Source organism: Macrotis lagotis, chromosome 6, assembly GCF_037893015.1.
Source record: "Macrotis lagotis isolate mMagLag1 chromosome 6, bilby.v1.9.chrom.fasta, whole genome shotgun sequence".
NCBI classification, from domain to species: Eukaryota; Metazoa; Chordata; class Mammalia; order Peramelemorphia; family Peramelidae; genus Macrotis; species Macrotis lagotis.
The window spans coordinates 64,052,303-64,073,735 of NC_133663.1; the positions used below are offsets into that span (position 1 = coordinate 64,052,303).

The following is a 21,433-nucleotide window of genomic DNA, read 5'->3' on the forward strand; positions in this document are numbered from 1 at the left end:
AGAAAAGACACATTTACTATTAAGGTCATCATTACTGCAAAGATTGATGAAACCCAACATGCATTTTGAAAAATATAACATTATATTTGAAAACAATAGTCACAAGTCAAACAGGATGTTCAAACACATTTTGGATTGGTCTCTATGTCCAAAAACTATTAAGACAAGGCAGCCAGTTTAACTATTCCACACAAAATAGAAGATTATTTTTAAATTTAAAAAATTAGTGAGTTAGATGGAGTGATTAATGGGATAGCCTTGGGAAAGGTCAAATAGGAAGATATTAAAATATATGATGAGTAGTGATAAGGACCTAAATTCTAGTCTTATAAGTATATCAGTATCATTACCTATAACTAAATCTTATTACTGCTAACAGAAGAACAAGTCAACAAAGATTCATTAATATTTTTTTTAACATGCTCAAGGAATTGTGACCAAGTGCTGGGGGTACATAGATAGGTATAACAGAGCTGGTTGCTTTCAAACAGTTGATAATATTGAAGGGGTGCAGTGAAAAGAAACATAAATACATAACTATGGTACAAGGAAGAAGTCCAAGCAAAATGTTTTTAAAAACTTGAGGGAGGTACCATTTTTAGCCAGAAGGTGGGAAAGGAAGCCTTCATGGAGAATGGGGTACCTGAGTTGGGCAATGAAAGGAGAGGTACCTAAAGGTAGACCTTGGGGCAAGGGGGTAATTTCATTTCATGAAAAAATAGATATGAGAGTGAGAAGTTAGAGAATCAAGGACAAACCATAAAAGCTTCTAACTTGGCTGAAAGCAGAGTACATGAAAAGGAGTAACAAGAAGTAAGAGTGGAAAGGTAGAACAGAGTTAGATTATAGAGTGTTTTGAATGTTAGGGTCATAAGATATTTGGCAAAAAAAAATAATGTCTGAAGAAATCAGGGTAATGTATTAGAAAAATTATGCAAGCTGTGATGTGATTAAGGATTGAGAAAGATATAGTGATACCAATTTCTCTGTACTCTTGTTTGCTAAAATTATAAAAATTTTTAAAACTGGGGTGGCTAGGTGGCACAGTGGATAGAGCGCCAGCCTTGGAGTCAGGAGTACCTGGGTTCAAATCCGACCTCAGACACTTAATAATTACCTAGCCCTGTGGCCTTAGGCAAACCACTTAACCCCATTGCCTTGAAAATCTAAAAAAAATTTTTTTTAATTAAAAACAATTTCTATACTATTTTGACCAAAACATATAAGTAAGTTATTATAAAGTAAATCTCCCAAAGTTGTTTCTTGTTGAAAGGCCTTGCAAGGAATGAAATAGTTTTCTGGAATTCTCCACCATTTTTTCCTTGAGTTCTTTCCAAATTTTTATTTAAGTATAATCCTATTCAGAAGCTTTTTAAAAATACTGGGAGTTAAAATTGGGTAGGGCTGTGTACTTTAGTTTCTTGTTTAAAAAAATTAGAAACTGACTAATAAATGCTTTCTTGACTTTGTGTGTGTGTGTGTGTGTGTGTGTGTAAAACCTGTGAATGACCCGGGCAGATGTCAAATTATTGAATGATGATGATCCTGCACACCTGTGACTCATCATCTTGATTAAAATTAACAAGACATTTTAAAATTTACTCTTAAAGTTTGAAAATTATATTCCATGAGCCAACTGAATTACTCCTCTCAATCACCTGAGATTTATTAAGTATTTATTTAAAATCAAAATACACATTTTATAGCAATAGATTTCTCCATCAATTAGGGAATAGCCAAACAAATTATAGGAACATTATTATAAGACAATATTCTATAGGATAAGGTAAATACTTGGAATACTAAGAAGCATGGGAAGACGTCTATGAACTGATACAAAGCAAAGTACACAAAACTAGAAGCATGACACACAATGAAAATGTTATAAAGAGAAAGGAACTCTGCAACCTAAAATTCAAAATCAAATGCTCTATTAGTATAATGATCAAGGTCTGAAAATAAAATAAGAGAAAATTCACTTTTCCCCCTTCTTCCTTCTTTGAAAAAAAATAGAGGGGTTGAAGGAAGGGGATACCTTGTATTGAACATTGTATATGATTCTAATTGAGTAGTTTTATGAAATTGCTTTCTCTCTCACACCCTCCTTATCATTCTTTCTTTTGTATTCTTTACTAGAAAGTATGACTCACCAGGTGGGAGAGGAGGTGGGGAGAGGTGGTAAATATAGGTAATTGAAAAGCAAAGATATAAAAAAATATGAACTATGACCAATTATGGCCTATCTCTAAAGAGATAAACAGTGTTGGAGGGTTGGATTGTTTAACAGTTATACATGTATAACCTATATTAGATTGCTCTCTGTCATGGGGAGGCAGGGGGAAGAGAAGGAGGAAGAAAAATGTGAAACTCAAGACCTTACAAAAAATGATTATTGAAAACTATTTTTGCATGTAGTTGGAAAAATAAGTTAATTAATTAAAAGACTGTTGAACTCTTTTTAAAACTAGAGAGAACAGTAAGAGTTATTATATTGGCTAGAAAGGATTAAAGTGGAATACAGAACAAATGGATCTTGCTTGATAATAAGGCACTTTGAACCAGAATTTATTACTTTTAGGAGATGAGATTCAGAACTCCTCTAATACACTGGGACAAAAAATTGACTTTTTGGTAGCTTAAAGACCTGAATGGGGGAAGAAAGGATCTCTACCTGGTCCAAAGAAGAGTTGTCTGATAGGTTGGGCGGCTAGGTGGCACAGTGGCTAGAGCACTGGCCCTGGAGTCAGGAGCACCTGAGTTCAAATTTGGCCTCAGACACTTAATAATTACCTAGCTGTGTGGCTTTGGGCAAGCCATTTAACCTCATTTGCCTTGCAAAAAACTAAAAAACAAGTCTGATCATTTGTACATTGGTTAGAGCTTTGGATCTGGGATTCAGAAGAACAAAATTCAAATTCACTCTCATAAACTTATTAGTTGTGTGACCTTGTTTGCCTCAGTATCCTCAATTATACAATTATAATAGTACCTACCTCCCAGGGTTGTTGAGAAAATCAAATGAAGGTATTTAGCGCAATGCCTAGAACATACAAGGTGCTTTATAAATGTTTGTTCTCTTCCCTTTGTTCATTTTCGAAGAGGTAAATGAGAGTACAAGGTGATTCTTGACTTGCTCATGAATTGATTTTAAGTGAGGCAGCCACATTTAAAGTTATCATCCTCACTCTCTCTTCCAGAGTCACCAAAGTCCAGAAGTAAGACAACAGTCAGATATCTGGCAATGGCCCAGGATGCAGAGCTAGGAAGGCTACAGGAGCAGAATTCTGTCTGTATTGTCAGATAAAATACTGTATTGGTTATTTTAGCTTAGACATTTTTTTGTTGCAGGGGAGGGCTCAAATCCAAGGAGGAGAGAATATTCAGAAATAGGATATAAAAATGAAGGATAAAAAGTTATTTTAAAATGAATAAAAGTAATAGAAATTAAAATCATGTATTCAAGTTATTTCTTCTAGATAAATAAAAAATATCACTAGTCTCTTCAAAACCTGTTATTGCTCTCCCACCAAAATCAGATTTCCTTCTTATGCTAAATATGAATCCATTTAAATGAAACCATTTTAAAAGGTTAAGGTATGTGTTTGTGTCCTTGAGAATCACTAGCAAATGAGACATTAGAAAACAGAGTATGAACAAGACATATACAGGACAGCTTTCCTCCAAAAAGTAGAGAGAAACTGCCCCTGGGAGTAAGAGGAGTGAAATTCTGGCTCTGTGAAAGGCAAAACTGGCCCCATGAACCAATGCCAGTCCAAAAACAATCAGAAAAGTGAAAAAAATGTTCTTGATATGGAATCAAGAATCGAATGGCACAGGTTGGTAGGATTCACATTGTGAAGGAAATAAATCTTTAAGCAATGGACAGAAAAAAGAATTTAATTCCCTAATAATGATTTCAGTGTTATTTTGTCATTTGCTCTTGGTATGTCATGCCTACTTCATTTACAATGTTGGTTCATATTGCTAGGGATTCACAATCCTTTCATTTTTATTTCTCCCTTCCCCTTCTCTCCTAAAACTCCTCTGCCCCTCCCCTTCCATTAGTCAGCTGTATTTTATGTGTTGCTTTTCCCCATTAGAATATAAGCTCATTGAGGACAGGCATTTTCTTTTTACTTGTAGTACACTTTTAGTTGTCATTTTTTCAGTCATCTTTGGCTCTTCATGAGCTCATTGAAGTGGTTTAGCATTTCTTTCTCTAGCTCATTTAACATTTTACAGGGATAGGTGACTTACCCAGGGTCACATAGCTAAGCATCAAAGGCCGGATTGGAACTCATGAAAATCAGTCTAACTTCAAGATCACTATCCATTCTGCCACCTAGGTGCTACATCTGGCTTAATAAATGTCAGTTGATGGCTGACTGACACACCAAGCCAACATCTACCTCTCTGAAGTGTCCACCCTTGTTCCAAGTTTTATCTTCTGGGGCCAATAGAATAAATTTAGCTCTTTCTTCAAGATAACAGTCCTTGTAAGTGACTATCAATTTTCCCTCATCCCTCACCACTCTGTATTCCAAGAGTTTTCTTCTCCAAGTTAAATACCCCAAGTTCTTTTGACTTTACATGTCACAGTCTCCAACCATATCAATATGATAGCTTTCCTCTTGGTATGATCCAAAGTTCTTCTCAGATCTGGTCAGGACAAACTGCAGCAGCATGATAACTGCCCTCATTCGGGACACTGTACCTCTCTCTCAGAGAATTCTGGACCTCACATTTACATGTTTTGTTTCTTTTCTTTTTTTTTTTGCAAGGCAATGGGGTTAAGTGACTTGCCCAAGATCACACAACTAGGTAATTATTAAGTGTCTGAGGTCAACTTTGAACTCAGATCTCCTGACTCCAGGGCTGGCATTCTATCCACTGAGCCACCAAAGCTGCCCCTCTTTTTTTTTTACTTAAAAGCTGCATCATTGCTGCTGATGCATAGTGACTTGCATTTCATTAAACTTCCATATCTTTTACTATCTAGCCATATTTCCTCAGCTGTTGTATATTACAAAGAACTGATACTCAAATTCAATCTTTATTATATGTGACAAATGCCTACATTAGGCATCTGCCACATCAAACTTTTCACTTAGTAAATTTTGCTATGACTAGATTAACAAAGGCCTAGGGATTCATAAGAGCATGGAAAACGCCTTCTTGTATGGAAACAGGTACAGGCTAAAGACGACATGATGCAATGGATAAAACGTGGAGCTAGGTCTCAGGAATACCTAGGCTTACATCCTGCTTCTAACTCTAAGTTGTGTGATCTCAGACAAAATAAGTATTAAGTCATGGAGGTCTGCTGAAGTCTTTTAAGTGGCAGAAATTTTCATATTTGGAGCACCTTATGTTGACAAAATATCATATCTTTTCCCCATTAGGACCAAAATTTAAAGGTTTTCATTAAATAGTTCCAAACTCAATATGAGAACACAAGAATTTATTCAATGAGCATCTACTAAGCTTTCTTTGTTCCAGGAATCATGTTAGGTGATGGAAATTCAAAGATGAAAATAAAACCATTCCTGCCTCATTGGAGGTGGGGAGGATGACAACAAGGTATTAGATTAGTAAATGCAAAGTAATTTTGTGGGGGGAGGAGAAGGGAACTAGCACTTGAGAAGACTGGAAGAGGCTTTATAACTATATCTTATAGTTAACATTTATATAGGTAGGTGACAGACACTGGGTTAAGTGCTTTACAATTATTTGAAATTTTTATCTCATTTGTTCCTCATAACCACCTTGAGAGTCAAGGGCTGTTATTATCCTCAAGTTGGTAGTTGAAGAAACTGAGACACATAGAGGTTAATTGACTTAATCAGAGTCACACAGTAAGTATCTGAGGTTGGTTTTGAACTCAGATCTTCCTGACTCCTGTTTCAGTGCTCTATCCTCCAGGTCACCCAACCCTGTGTAGAAGATGGCCCTTGAATTAATCTTAGAAGGGAGCTAAGAACTCCACAAGGTGAAAGTGAGGGACTGCAAGCGCGGTGGCTCAAAGGACAGAATGAAGGACCTGAAGTCAAGAAAACCCCTCTTTCTAAGTTCAAATGTGATCTCAGACACTTACTAGCTGTGCAACCCTGGGTAAGTCACTGTTTACCTCAGTTTCCTCATCTGTAAAATGAGCTTGAGAAGGAAATGGCAAACCACTCCAGTATCTTGCCAAGAAATCCCCCAATAGGATCATGAAGAGTCAGACACAACTGAAATAACTGAACAATAACAACAAAAACTGAGATCACCAAAAATATCAAGAAGAAAGAGGTCAGAGTTCTGCCATATACTCACACATAGATGAAAAAAAGGATGATGATCCCACAAAAGAGAATGGGAAGGAATAATCAGAAGAAAACTAAGAGAGAATGATGTAACAAAATAAGGCAGGAACAAAGTCTCCAGTAGGAAGTGATGGTCAGTAATATCAAATACTGTAATGAATGAAAGAATAATGAGAGTTGACAGGAATTGATTTGGTTTAGCAATTAAGGTGTCCTTGATGACCTTGGAAAAAGCAGCTTCAGTTGAATGGGGGTTCAGAAATTAAAATGTAATAGATTTGAGAAAAGACCTAGAGGTGAGAACATGGAAACAACAAAGGTAGCTGTATAGCTATCGTCTTCTAGGATCATAAAGACATTTAGCAATTGAGCGACTTGTTCAAGGTCATATAGCTAGTTAGTATCTAGGGAAGGATTCAAACCTAAATCTCCCTGACTTTAAGGCCAGTATCTATTCACCATACTATCTAGCTGCTCCGGAGGTGAATGATGAGGTAGAGAACAAACATAAAGCAAAAGCTTGAGGAAGAGAAGAATTAAATTATAATTATTTTTTAATGAATGGGAGAGATTTTGTTATGTCTACATGCATTGTTAGGAAAGGATTCTATCTAGAGAGAAGAGACTGAAGGCTCTCAGATTCAAAAGTGGTTAAATAACATTGAAATGGAAACTAGGGTCACTTTAGAATTATAATGCATAATGCAAATTGAAACTATTTAGAGATTCCTGCTCCAATTCTATATTACTAATATCCCTTATTTGACCTGTTATCTTAAAAATGACTTCTTATATTTATACCTCTTCTTCAAAAAAATCAACACTTAATAATCATGCAAAATTTTTATTGATTTTTAACATCCCTGTAACCATCTTCAAGATACCTACCAACAGTAAAAATAGGTTTTCTGTAGGGCATCAGGCCAAAACTGTACTGAAAAACTCCTCTGGCATAAAATAATGGCAAAGTAAAGCTCATTTTCTGGTAGAGTTTTTCTTGGATAGTTCTGAGCCAGGAGCCTTCAGGGTTGTTGACTTGTTTAAATAATTCATTCTCACCAAAAGAAAACACAGGAACCAAATAAGCCCTGTAAAACAAAAGAATTCAGAGGATAGCTAAAATAAAATAAAACAAAATCATTTTTTTCAATAGGAAAGAGATATAAAATGTTAACCTGTCTAGTTACCTTAACATAAAAATCAGTACAACTACATTTCACTATAATGCTGTCCTTATGATCCTCAGCATGGGAAGTAAAATCTCCTAAGGTTCTTTTTGGATTTTGTTCATTCAGACACTTGATACTTCTTAGCTGTGTGACCCTTGCAAGTCATTTAACTTTGATTTCCTCACATTCAGGACCATCTTTAGTCATTCTGATTCGTATCTGGCCACTGGATTCTGCTGGCAATGAAGGAGAAAGTGAGGCTGGTGACTTAGAGCAACAACCCTTCACTCAAATTCAATTCATGTGCTTGTCATGGTATCACCTCCTTGATATTATGGTCTTCAAGAAAGAAGGACAAACATCATTATTGTTCACTCAGCTACTCTGAATGGGGCTCATATGAGCCCAGTTTTATATTTGAAAGTCACTCTAGGGGGAGCTAGATCATATCAAAGTTCCCATGTTTTTTTCACAGAAGAATGGGGATAGTTGACATTTATATATGTCATTTCCATTTTTACAGACATTATGCAATCTGAATCTCAAAAAACTCACTGTGAAATAGGTACAGGTAGAGTCACTATTTTCATTGTATAGTTAGGGAAATTGAAAGCTCAGAACAATGAAATGATATATTTATGATCATATAGCTATTTTTTTTGTTCTTCCATCTTGAAGAAGATCAATGACATTAGGAGGGTGATGTCTTGACTTGTAAGTGAATGGGATTTGAAGGAGGGAGACCTGGGCAAAGTCAACAGCCTCACTCCTTCCTCCAGAGTTATCATCAGAGTATAGTGGTCACATATGGATCAGGAAGAATGGAGATGGCCATTTCTTTGGGGCATCATTGTTTTTGGATGCAGCAGACCTTGGCTCTTTAAACCTGGGACCTTAGTTTGTCTGAGTGATTTAAGAGTTAGGTAAGTGATTTAAGGTTTGGCAAGAATTGAGGCAAAAGATAGCCTAGTTTGCCTTCACAAAAGAATCAATCCGAGAGGGGAAGACCCTCAGAGGTAGCTATTATATACAAGATGTAAGATTCAGAGCCAGATATTGCTGTCCAAATCTAGTTCAATACCAATACTGCCTTTGCTCTTAGAACTTTCATGATCAGTATAGTATAGTATAGTATAGTATAACACAGTGTCTCATAGCATAGTATAGTATAGTATAGTATAGTATAGTATAGTATAGTATAGTATAGTATAGTATAGTATAGTATAATATAACACAGTATCTCATAGCATAGTATAGTATAGTATAGTATAGTATAGTATAATATAGTATAGTATAGTATAGTATAGTATATGTCATAATATAGCATAGTAAAGTATAATATAGCATAGTATAGTATAGCATAGCATAATATAGTATAATATAGTATAGTATAATATAGTATAACATAATATAGTATAGCATAGTGTAATATAGCATAGTATAGTATAATATAGCATGGTATAGTAAAATATAGTATAATATGGAATAGTATTGTATAGCATAACATAATATAGTATAGTATAATATAGTATAGTATAGTATAATATAGCATAACATAATATAATATAGCATAGTATAATATAGCATAGTACAGTATAGTATAGTATAATATAGTATAGTATAGTATAATACAGCATAGTAAAGTATAATATAGTATAATATAGCATAGTATAGTATAATATAGCATAACATAATATAGTATAGCATAGTATAATATAGCATAGTACAGTATAGTATAGTATAGTATAGTATAGTATAGTATAGTATAGTATAGTATAGTATAGTATATCTATACAAACATCCTGTGCAAGTGTGATTTCAAATAACAAAGTACATTTGGAAGCAATTCCCCAACAGAAAGCTCCAGAAAATGCAAAGCTTCATTCACTCACCAAATATGTAATTGTCTGACATGAACAGAATAGACTGGATCAATGTAGATTTAAAGTCCCCCTCTCATAAAGCCTTCTCTAGTCAGTGGCAGAACACTCCCAACAGAGGCAACAGAATGGACAAGTTACCTACCCATGTGTCAAAGCCATTTTAATAAACCCCTTTCTTTGGTTGATAAGCAGAGTAAAACTTCCAGGGTATGCAACCAGTGCCTCTTCTGCTCCCCCAAGCACAATGACTGAAATGTTTCCACCTTCCTCCTTGCTTAGCACATGAGATACACATTGTTTGGAAACCGAGACTGCTCCTTGGTGAATAAAATAAATAAAGTCATTTAATTTTAAGGTACTGTTGTGGTACTAGTATGCCATAAACCCAATTTCTTTCAATGCCCCTTTTAAATTTTTTCAATTTAAAATGTTTGCAAAAAACATTTTATGGAATAAAATTTGCTATAATTAATCACATAAAGAAAATTAGTTAAATCTTAAGTTCCATAAATGATATTTTTAGAATGTCAAATATAGGTATCTGCACAGTTTTGATGGTTTCTCCCTTGCTTATATAAAGTATTATCTGAAATAAAAATGGAGTAGTAAGTCCATTGGTGATGCACTGTAGTATCACTGGCCATACAGTATACTTATTATTACAAGAAAAGAACTGTAATAGAAACATAGATAAGGATTCAAGGAATTCTCTGGTATATAGATTTCAGCAGATCAAACTGGGAATATAATAAAGTGGGAATGCTGCGAATGTTTTCTCTTTATATATGCTCTCATAATTCTATGGTCAAAAGGTAAATAAGAAGACAAAAGTTCTGACTTGGAGAAATCTAGTTTCACAAGTGGCTTCTCCATCACATGGGTCTTAGTGCTAAGAGTCTGAAGGTCTCAGTCTGTAGGACACCAAGCTGGCAATGACAACTTTCAAGACTCAACTTAGTTGTAGTGGATCATAGACTTAGAAATGGAGGAGCTCTTACATGTCTTGGAATCTGATCTCATCATTTAATAGATGGGAGAACTAAGGAGGTGACCTCAAGTTTCAAACACCAGATCTAGCACCACTGTACTGCACTGAGCATTCCTTCAATACATTCTCAAGTCAGAAGCAGGGGGCTTGTCAACTGTTTAACATCATATAAGACTTAACATCATGTAAACAACTGAAGGTATCTTATCTATCATTTTAGTCTTCTTCCTAATCTGTGCTTTGTATATCATTGCTTAACACCAGTTGATCTATAGCATGAATGTGTCATAATTCAGATAACAATAGACAGAGATTCTTTGGGTGAGATATTTCTGTGTGTATGACTGTTTCCTTATATTGTTTGCCTGTGAAAAAAGCATGTATATTGGGCTGCTGAAGTCTAGTTACATTGCTTACCAAAGGACTGGGATTAATGATTGAATCACAATGTCAGCAACAGGTTCACCTTTGATACTACCTTTTGAGTCCTTGTCTCTTCTCCTAAATATGCCTATGCTGGAATCCTGGTAAGGTCATGGGACTTTCATTATGTGTGCTTTTATATCAGTACAATGACTTGCATTTTAAATTAAAATTAATTTAATTTTTACTCAAGATTCAAGTAAATGAAAGCATATTTAAATAGCACTAAAACATCTGGTCTGAATTTGGTTGACTAAGATGTCGAAGTTAATGGAGATCTAGACTTATTAACCAAAGCTCTTTTTTTAGAATTGGAAGATTTGTAGAATATGTAACTATGAAGGAAATGACCTTTTTAAAGTATAAGTTAATTCTATTATTGCATGTTTAAGGTATTTTACCACTGTTAAACTATAAACATAATATCCTGGTAGACTGGTAGGTTATTTCTTTATGTTATGCCTATGTGATTTCAGTGGTAAGGTTTGATCATCTCTGATCTGCAAAGAACTAAAAATCAGATTTTTGTCCAAAGGATTGCTTGGGTAGCCCCAGAAAGACTTTGAAGTAAGAAGAAATAAGAAAGCTGTTTCAAGCTATTAGAAGAAACACATATTGCTGACAGTCTCTAGGGAAAGTCAAGATCATTCACTAAGGAAATCTAGCTTCTTAATGATGTTAAATTAGAATGATAGTTAAGACAACAAAACTTTCCTGAAGGATAGAATCAGCCTTAGCTATTGACTAATGGAATGCTTCAGAACTGTCCAAGTGAACAAGGAGAAATGGTATCTGGATAGGTAGGGTAGGATGTATAATGTATAATGCTTCAGAGTTCTAGGTTCAAGTATCCACAAGAGAGGGAAGTCATGGAAGACTTTATCAATGAGTGAAGGAAGTTTCTGGAAGAGGTCTTCTCCCAAGAGAATGTAAATCAGACAGACTGAAAAATGTAAACTGCAGATGAGTTTTCCCTGGATAGACCTTAAGTCTCTGAAGAAAAGGGCTCTTTCATTACTGTATTTGTACCCTATCCATAGTAGGCATTTCATAATTGTTTTCTGACTGATGAATCTATTGCCCATCACCAATGTAGGGGAAAATGTTCCAGTCTTCACTTACCACTGCTCATGAGGTACTCTCTGAAGAAAGGGCAACGGAACCAATAGGGAAAGGTGTGAAGATATGCGGTAAAGCCTGGAAACAGTTCCTTGAAATTCGAATGGTTTGTACAAAAGTTTCCAAATGCCCCAGCAACAAGCACTCCATGGGGATGAAATCCAAATATATAGTTGTGACTTGGATCCAAATCCACTGTTTTGATGAGCTATAGAGCATTCAAATGGAAGCAAAGATACCATAGCCCCAAGAGCCCCCATTGCCTTATTAGTTGCCAGTTACAAATAGGAAGAAGTATTTAATTCCTAAAGGAATGAAGGCTACATGAGGAGAATAGGAGACTTGATTGTGAATCCAAAGATCTAAGTAGAAATCTTGACTTGGCTATTTACTCCCTGTTTGACCTTTAGCCATAATTTCTCTTTCTTTGGGCTTCACTTTCCTCACTGTAAAATGAGGGATTTGCACTAGATGACCTCTGATATTCCTTTCAGCTCTAAATCTCTATGAAACCTGAGAAGAGACCTCAGGTTGACTGAAAAACTAAAAAATTAAAGAGCCTCATATAAATATATTTGTTAAGTTGATTTTCATGACCCCATTTGGGGTTTTCCTGGTAGAGATATTGGAGAGCTTTGTCATTGTCTGACTTTGTGGCCTCAATTCTTGGCAGAGATACTGGAGTTTGCCATTTCCTTTTCCAGTTGATTTTATTGATGAGGAAACTGAGGCAAATAGGGTGAAGTGGCAAGGTTCCCATAGCTAATAAGTATCTGAGGCCAGATTTGAACTCATAAAGATGAATTTTCTTGATTTCAGCCTGTTAGTCTATCCACTGCACCATCCAGTTGTCCTACAAACACACACACACACACACACACACAGAGTATGTGCAATCTAGAGATGAGGAGAATTCTGTGATTTCATTTGCTCAGGGAAACTCCTTCCTAACGGTTCTGTAACTTATCTGGGACACTGAGACTTAAGAATGTGTCAGAAGTTTGAACTCAATTTAGGATCCCAGATTTAGAGCTGTGAGGAAGAGACCTCAGAGGTGATCAAAACCAACCTTAATTTTACAGATGAGAAAACTGAAGCTGAGAGAGGTTAAGGGTCTTGAATGAGGTCTCATAAGCAGTAGGATTGAGGCAGGATTGGAATCCATGTGTTCCTGATTCCCAATCCAGTGCTTTTTTTCCACTATAACATGACTGGTCTTTTATCCTCTATAGTAGAGGTAGCAACCACAAGGCACTTTGTTATTGCTCACAATACCATTATTTAGCAAAATAGGAAATAAAACACAATAAAACATAGGTAATATTATATTTAAAAACTAAGTCAACAGGTGGCCCAAGGGGATCCTTATGTACACATATGGAGCCTCTTTCTCTATTTGAATTTGCTCACACTGCCTCTTCATTATTCATATTTAGTTTTCTAAATTTTGTCACCACCACATTCAACATAGTGACAGGCTTGCCAAATTATGTGCTTCAGGAACAGAAGACTATAGGAACTTTTATCAGATAGGGACTTTTAAAGGTCAAATTCAACTTCCTTACTTTAATAGATAAAGAAACCAAGGTCAATACAGATTGTGACTTGCCTAGGAATATCCAGATGAAAAAATTAGAAAATATCCATCTTAAAAAGAAAAAGTTCTAAGGACGAGTTGAAAATCACATATTCTAGTCTTCTCCCATCCAAAATTCTCTAATAGATAATATATTTTACTCACATGCATTGGAAAATATTCCCTAAAGTACTTCCAGACAGTCCAACTTCTTATCCAGTCAAACCTCCTACCTCCTGAGTCTGGGGTCTTCCAATCAAAGTAAAGCCAAGTTAAATAGGGTATATAGATAAACCAGTAGTTTTTATAAAGCAGCAACACAAAGATTCCACAACACAGTTGTCCTGCAAGGAAAAAGAGAACTAGGAATCAGGATTAGTCAGTATTTGTTATACAGGCACCTAACCAGATGTAGATTAGGAACTCAATAGTTGATTAATTGATTTTAATTGACCATGATTCTTCCCATGGAAGTTGAAGGGGAAAATAGTTTGCTTTTTATTAGATTTTTTTAAGTCAAAAATGAGGCTAGGAGAAGGCACAATTTGTCTTAGTGACCTCAGTTACCTCCCTCCTGTGGACATTTCCCTGACTATTTTTATCAAGAGAATATAATTAAAACAATATCTCTCTTCTTGCACACAATTCCTACTCGATCATTTTGGTGTGGAGGTGAATCTAACCATAGCAGTAGAAACTCTAGCAAGTATTTACAAGGTGGAATGGTTTCAAATATAGAATGTCAATCTCCCAGTTAAGTTCAAGGAGAAAGTTGATCCCATTGAATCATGAAGCAGAGCTCAATTCTGAACAATGACCTTCCACCTACCCAGTGATCTTTATTCTATAACCAATGAGCTGATATACAACTGGTGAAATCACACCATATTCTTTTGACATACTTACTGCAAATGATGCAAGACATTGTTTGTCTTTGTTATTGGTCGGTTATTCAGTCATATTTGAATCTTCAGAAACCCATTGTGGGATTTTCTTAGCAAAGATACTGGGGTAGTTTGCCATTGCTTTCTCCAGTGTGTTCCCATTTTACAGGTAAGGAACTGAGGCAAATAGGTATTAATTAATTTGTTTGGGGGGCTTCACACTGCTAGCCATATTTGAACTTTGATTTTCCTGACTCCAGGCATGGCACTCTATCTATCCATTGTACTATCTTGCTGCCCAAACAGAAGGTAAAATGAAAAGTAGTTCAGATTTCCAGTTCTTCCCCATGTTACTTCCCCCATGATACATATCCTATCTTTAATACAGTAAGAGATAATTAGGGAGAAATTGGGGTGCTTTATCAACTCCTAAATAAATTAGGAATGAGTATTTCCTCTAATAAGAGATATTCTGCCCTGGTTGAGGTATATGGAGTATTCAGAAGGACTAGCAGCCCTTTTCAGGGCTTGCCCAAGGCCACAGCTAGGTAATTATTAAGTGTCTGAGGTCAGATTTGAACTCAGGTACTCCTGCTAGGGCTGGTGCTCTATCCACTGTGCCACCTAGCCATCCCCATTGCGCCACCTAGCCATCCCCACTGTTCATACACTTTTAACAATGTTTGTCCTTCATTCTCGAAGAGGACTATGACATCCAGGAGGTGATACCCAGACAAGCACTTGAGTTGGATTTGAGTGAGAGGGAGCTGTGCTCAGTCACCAGCCTCACTTTCTCCTCCTGAGCTGTCTGACTCCGGTGGCCAGATAAAAATCCAGATGACTGGGAATGGCTCTGGATGTGAGAAAATTAGGATTAAGTGACTTGCCCAAGGTCTCACAGTTAGCTAGTGTCAAGTGTCTGAGGCTGGATTTGGACTCCTGCCCTCCTGACTCCAAGGCCAGTGTCCATCCACTGCTCTACCAAGCTACCTCATCCATTTTTGCTTGTCACCCAACTCTTACCTGAGCCTCCAAGAAGTTTTAGCATCTTGACAGATGGGTTGAACTAGGTTGAGGATAGCCAAAAGTTCTCAAACCTGATAAGTTAGGGGGGATATGAAGCATATGGAATGGGCAGATAAGAACAATAAGAACAAATCAATTTGCAACTGGAGGGCTCCATTTCTATTTGAATTAGACACTCCTATACTATACCATGATGATTCTCAATATTGTAATGCTTTTAAGGGGAATCTATGTCAAGGTACAGGTGCTGTCAAGAACAAAGGCAAAGTGTGCAAGATGTCAGAGTCATTTTAGGCCATTACTAGTTGTCCTGACTTTTGTCTTGCTACTAAACTTACAATTTTGCGCAACTCTGCCTCACTTAAATCTAATCTAGGAAGCCTAGATATCACCCTTAATGTCCTTATTCCTCTTCAAAAATGAAGGACAAACAACTTCCTTTCTGGTATTAGAGAACAATAGAACATTAAGATGAATAGTTAATATATCTAAATTTGGAGTTGGAATTGTAGATTTACAAGGTCCTTATTTCTAAGCAAGTTTTTATGAGGAAAGAGGTTGGTAGGAGTAAAAACAAAGGGTGGACTCAAGCTAAAGCTCTGTGGCCTAAGACAGAAAGCTCTTGCAGCCTTGCTTGGCAGCAGCAAAGACTATATCTGACTGACAATGGAAAAAGATTTTATTCAGCAGTGTTTTGACCTTGCTGGAGTCTGGTGTTCCCCAGTGAAGTCCATTATAAACCCTGAAAGATCTAAGCTAGGTGATACCATCTGGAAGCAGCAGGGAGAAATTCTTTTTTGTAAGGGACTAAGAATTTATTCAGGGGCAGCTAGGTGGTGCAATGGATAGAGCGCCAGCCCTGGAGTCAGGAGTACCTGAGTTCAAATCCAGCCTCAAACACTTAATAATTACCTAGCTGTGTGGCCTTGGGCAAGCCACTTAACCCCACTGCCTTGCAAAAAAAAAAAAAAGAATTTATTCAGATCAGGGCTTCTTAACCTGAGGATCATAAACCCCAACAGATTTCAGGGAATCTATGAACTAGATGGGAAAAAATCATAACTTCATTTCAATATAATTGATTTCTTTATATTTTATTTTCTACATTTAAAAATTCTTTTCTTTCATGGAAGTGATCTATAGGTTTCACTGGACTGCCAAAGGGGTCCATCACACAGAAAACGTTAAGAATCCCAATATAGAACTTTGGGAATGGGTGTCTTTCTGTTTTCTAAAGGATTTATGGGGTTCTATTTTGTTTATTTCATTATTTCAATTTTTTCCTTCCTTGATTTTTTCTCTTTTTAAGATTTTATTTGAGTTTTACAATTTCCCCCCAATCTTAATTCCCTCCCCCACCCCACCCCCACAGAAGGCAATTTGCCAGTCTTTACATTGTTTCCCTGGTATACATTGATCCAAATTGAATGTGATGAGAGAGAAATCATATCCTTAAGGAAGAAACATAAAGTATAAGAGATAGCAAGATCAGACAATAAGATATCAGTTTTTTTTCCTAAATTAAAGTTAACAGCCCTTTGTTCAAACTTCACAGTTCTTTCTCTGGATACAGATGGTATTCTCCATTGCAGACAGCCTCAAATTGTCCCTGATTATTGCACTGATGGAATGAGCAAGTCCATCAACTTCCCTGATTTTTTTTGCTGGAAGAATCATAGAATTGAAACCTGAACTTAAAGGGCTTCGCATTCTAATTTCCTCATTTTTTAAATGAGAAGTCTGAGAAATAGAGAGGTCAGTTGGTTTCCCAATGTGATGCAGGTTTAAGTGACTTTAGTGAGATTTGAACCCAGGTGCTTCTGATTCCAAGTCCAATGCTCTACAAGAAATCTGTGATAGTTGTCAGGGTCACAAAACTCTTGGCCCAGTGCAGCTAGAACCCGATTAAAATGTACTTGGGGAAATGTTTAACAAAATAAATAAAAACACAACATAACGGAGATAATGTTAATTTGTGGTTCTCTAAGTCAATTTGCAACTGGAGGGTTCCATTTCTAGTTGAATTAGACACTCCTATACTATACCATGATGATTCCCAGTACTGAAATGCTTTTAAGGGGAATCTGTGTCAAGGTACATGGTGCTGTCAAGTAATGAGTAACTACAAAGCAGAGAACTGAGACTCCCCCAAAATACACCTGGCCTCTTCCTATTGCAACAGCCTCTGACACAAAAGATTAACAAGGAGGAAATGACTGACATATTAAACATTTCACAATGAACAGATTCTTTGCAGTCAGACTGTTAACAAATTAGAGTAAAACATTAAAAAGCCAAATGAAAAGAAAGGATAAGTATAAGACAATGTGACTTGTGATTACAACAGTGTCCAATAAACCTGACAGCTCTAAAGAACAATGGAAAACAAAAAAGTAAAGACTTTGAAAAACATCACCTTTTCTTAGAGAAGATTAACCATTAAGAAACAATCACCAGAACAAAGAAGCTGAAAGAACCTATAGACAGGTAAGTGGGGAGATAAGGTGGCCAAAGGTAGCATCAGTTTAAAGAACAAGCTCACATGCAAAACTTTACAGAAGATTATGGAAAATTATAGACAATATTGTCGTACAAAATCATGAAAGGCAATTGTGAGCAAAATGAGTTTATAGGAAGTATGATGTAAAATCCAGATGAACTCAGATCATACTAAGAGAGTTTGTAGATGAAACTGGAAGAGTATAACAAAATAAGCATGGAATGTAAAATATTTGTTAGAGCAAACCAGATTTATTTCCTAATTCCATCAATTATTAGTGTCTTCTCTCTAAAGTTATCTTGCATTCTTCCACTATTGTTTAATATCTCTCCTTCATTTCTCAGTCATCTCCTTGAAAAAGTTGTATATATACATCTTTCTTCTCTCCTGTTACTCCTGTTACTTTGCAATTTGGCATCCAATTCAATAACTATTGAATCTCCTTCAAAGTTCCCAACACTCTCTTTAATGCCAAATCTGATCATATTTTCTCAGTCCTCATCTTTCTCAATCTTCTAGTTGTTAGAGGGCAGCTAGGTAGCATAGTGGATAGAGTACCAGCCCTGGAGTCAGGAGGACCTTAGTTCAAATCTGGTCTCAGACACCTAGCTGTGTGACCTTGGGCAAGTCACTTAATCCCATTGCCTTGCAAAAAACCAAAAACAACCAAAAACTTCCAGTTGGTGATCACCTTCTCCTAGATACTGGTTCCTCTTTGAGCTTTCATGAAATGATTATTTCCTGTGTCTCCTTTCTGCCTTGCCCCTTCTTAGTCCCCTTTATTAATTCCTCATTCAGATCATGTCCTTTAACTAAGGGTGTTCTCCAAGGTTCTGACAAAGGCCCTCTCCTCTGCCTTGATAACCTCATCAGTTCCCATAGATTTAACTATAGCTCTCTGCAGATGACTCTAAAATCTATATATCTGGTTTCTCTCCTCTTCTCTCCTCTTCTCTCTCTTCTCTCTGCTCTCTTCTCTCTCTCTCTCTCTCTCTCTCTCTCTCTCTCTCTCTCTCTCTCTCTCTCCCCTTAGTCATTTTTTACAAACTTTCTCTAAAATGTGCCCAATTGCCAAATGGGGAAAAGACATGGGACTAAGGGTTTTATAAAGCAACCAAAGGGACAAGTTAGCAAGATGGCAGGATAGTAGGGAAGAATAGTTGTTCTCCACAGTGAGTTATTTTTCTAGCCCACAGAAGCATAGGGAAACAAGTCTGTGAACAATGGAAATGTGATATAACTAAGACCAAATACCACAGAGCATTCCAAGAAGAAGTCCTGGATCCAGCAAAGAGAGGAGTTAACTTGTGCAGGGTCAAAGAATAAGTGTCAACTGGCAGCTCCATTGCTCACTACCTAGTTCTGGATCACTTATGAGAGGAGGTTTTTAAAGGGAATTCTTGCCAAAATGAGAAGTTGTGGTGGGTCTCAGTCTGTGTACAAAGCAAGATACAATAGTGGTTGTGTGACTCAAACACTAGGATGAGAATAAGGTCTCAGTTCCATCTTGGAGCCCAGTCTGAAGACTGAAAAGAAATAACAAGGCAGGAATCCTAGAGCAAAGGGAAACTTCGTCCCTCTGAATCAGAGAAATTTCAAGCTGGATAATAGTGACAAATCTACAGAATCTCTTAAAAGAGCAAGTACATAGACTCAGATCTAAATCTAAGTCGGGCCCTTTCAGAGCTCAGACCAGGTGGGTAGTGATCAAACTTTGCTCTGGTCTCTAAAATAACACAGTAATCAATATCTTTAAAAAAAAGTATCAGCAAGGGCAACACACACATTCCTCCCCAGAAATGCAAAAGAGCTCAGCCTTGAAATATAGTCCAAAGTCAAGAAATAGACTAGAAGAATAAACAAATAAACAAAAGAAAAGGGGCAGCTAGGTGGTGCAGTTCATATCCGGCCTCAGACACATAATAATTACCTAGCTGTGTGATCTTGGGCAAGTCACTTAACCCATTGCCTTAAATAAAAAATAAGAATTATAAACAAAAGAAAAACTGATCATAAAACTATTATGGTGACAGGGACAGTCAAGATACAAAGCCAGAAGAGAATGATCCCAAAATATCTACAAGAAATGCCAACTGATTCAACCAGAATTCCTAGAAAAGAAACAGCATAAATTTAAGAAAAAATAGTTTTAAAATGCTTTTATTAATAAAATGAGAGTATTAATTAAGAGTTATAGAAGAAAGAATTGGAAAAAGAATTAACAGCTTAGCACAAGTGGTACAAAAATTTCTCAAACAATAAACTCCCCCAAAATTAGAAAATCCCAAATAGATAACCACTGACTCCATAAGACAATAAGAAATATTTTAAAAATATCAAAAATGGTGGAAAAAATAGGACAAAATATAAGTAAAAAAAAACAACTGATCTGAAAAGCAGATCAAGGAGAGATAATTTAAAAATCACTGTACTACCTGAAAGTCAAGACCATAAAAAGTACCTAAATTAAGCCCACTTAATCCTGAAATCTTAAAAATAAACTGTTCAGATCTCTTAAAATAAGACATTTCTTCAATCTACAAAAAAGGAAAAAAATCCCAGAAATATTAGAGCCAAAATCCAGATCTTTTAGGTTAAAAAAAAATAATGTGAAAAACCAAAAAAGAAAGAATTCAAGAATTGAGGAGACATAATCAGAATCACATATAATTTACATGTCATTTCTATAAGGGAATGTTGAGTTTGGAATAAGGTGTTATAGAAGGCAAAGGATAGATAGACAGACAGATTAGATATAGATATAGATGATATAGATATCAATATCAATATAGATATAGATGAGATAGAGATATATAGAGATAGAGATAGATAGAGATAGAGATAGAGATATATAGATATAGTATGTGTGTGTGAAAATCCTGAATAAATTATCCAGCAAAATTTCAGTTTAATCTTGCAAGGAGGAAATAAATCCTTAATAAAATAAAGGACTTTCAAGCTTTCCTGATGAGAAGTCCAGAACTAAGTAGAAATTAAGAAGTATAAACATGGGAGTACAGAGAAAATGAACAAATGACAATAAAAACTAAACAAGGACAAACTGCATTCTAATATGGGAGATGATAAATGTGCTCTCTCTGAAATCTATCATTATCAGAGATTCCTGAGAGTACTTTACTAGACAGAAAACCTGGGAGTGATGATGTTTTGATGGCACTAAAAGAAAGTTGGAGAAGATCAATACATGGGAGTTGGAGAATTGGAATGTTGGGTAAATATCTCACATAATTGGGGTATTCAAGTCTATAATAGACCAATATGAAGGAATAGAGAAAGTGGCTGACACCTGTACCTTAATCTCATTTAACTTATCAAAAGGGAAAAAACACACACACACACACACACATATACATATATATATATATATATATATATACATATATATATATATGTATATATACACAATTAGGTAGAAAAATACATTTCATTCAACAAGAAAACAAGAGGTAAAAGTAAGAAGGAAAAAATGAGAGGAAGGGTAAACTAAGGGACTGATTAGTCCTCTATAAAACAAACTGCAATTTAGGGTATATAAAAAT

General features: G+C 35.9%; 1 protein-coding gene across 1 annotated transcript in view; it reads right to left on the minus strand.

Annotated features, from left to right (window-relative positions):
• Positions 1–21,433, minus strand: part of MOGAT1 (monoacylglycerol O-acyltransferase 1) — a 36,156-nt gene that overhangs the window by 4,824 nt on the left and 9,899 nt on the right. The window contains exons 2-5 of the mRNA XM_074191269.1: positions 13,629–13,807; positions 11,891–12,095; positions 9,500–9,674; positions 7,194–7,393 (exon numbers count right to left, since the gene is read on the minus strand). Coding sequence (XP_074047370.1) covers positions 7,194–7,393; positions 9,500–9,674; positions 11,891–12,095; positions 13,629–13,807 — 759 coding nt within the window. The remainder of the gene's footprint in view (positions 1–7,193; positions 7,394–9,499; positions 9,675–11,890; positions 12,096–13,628; positions 13,808–21,433) is intronic.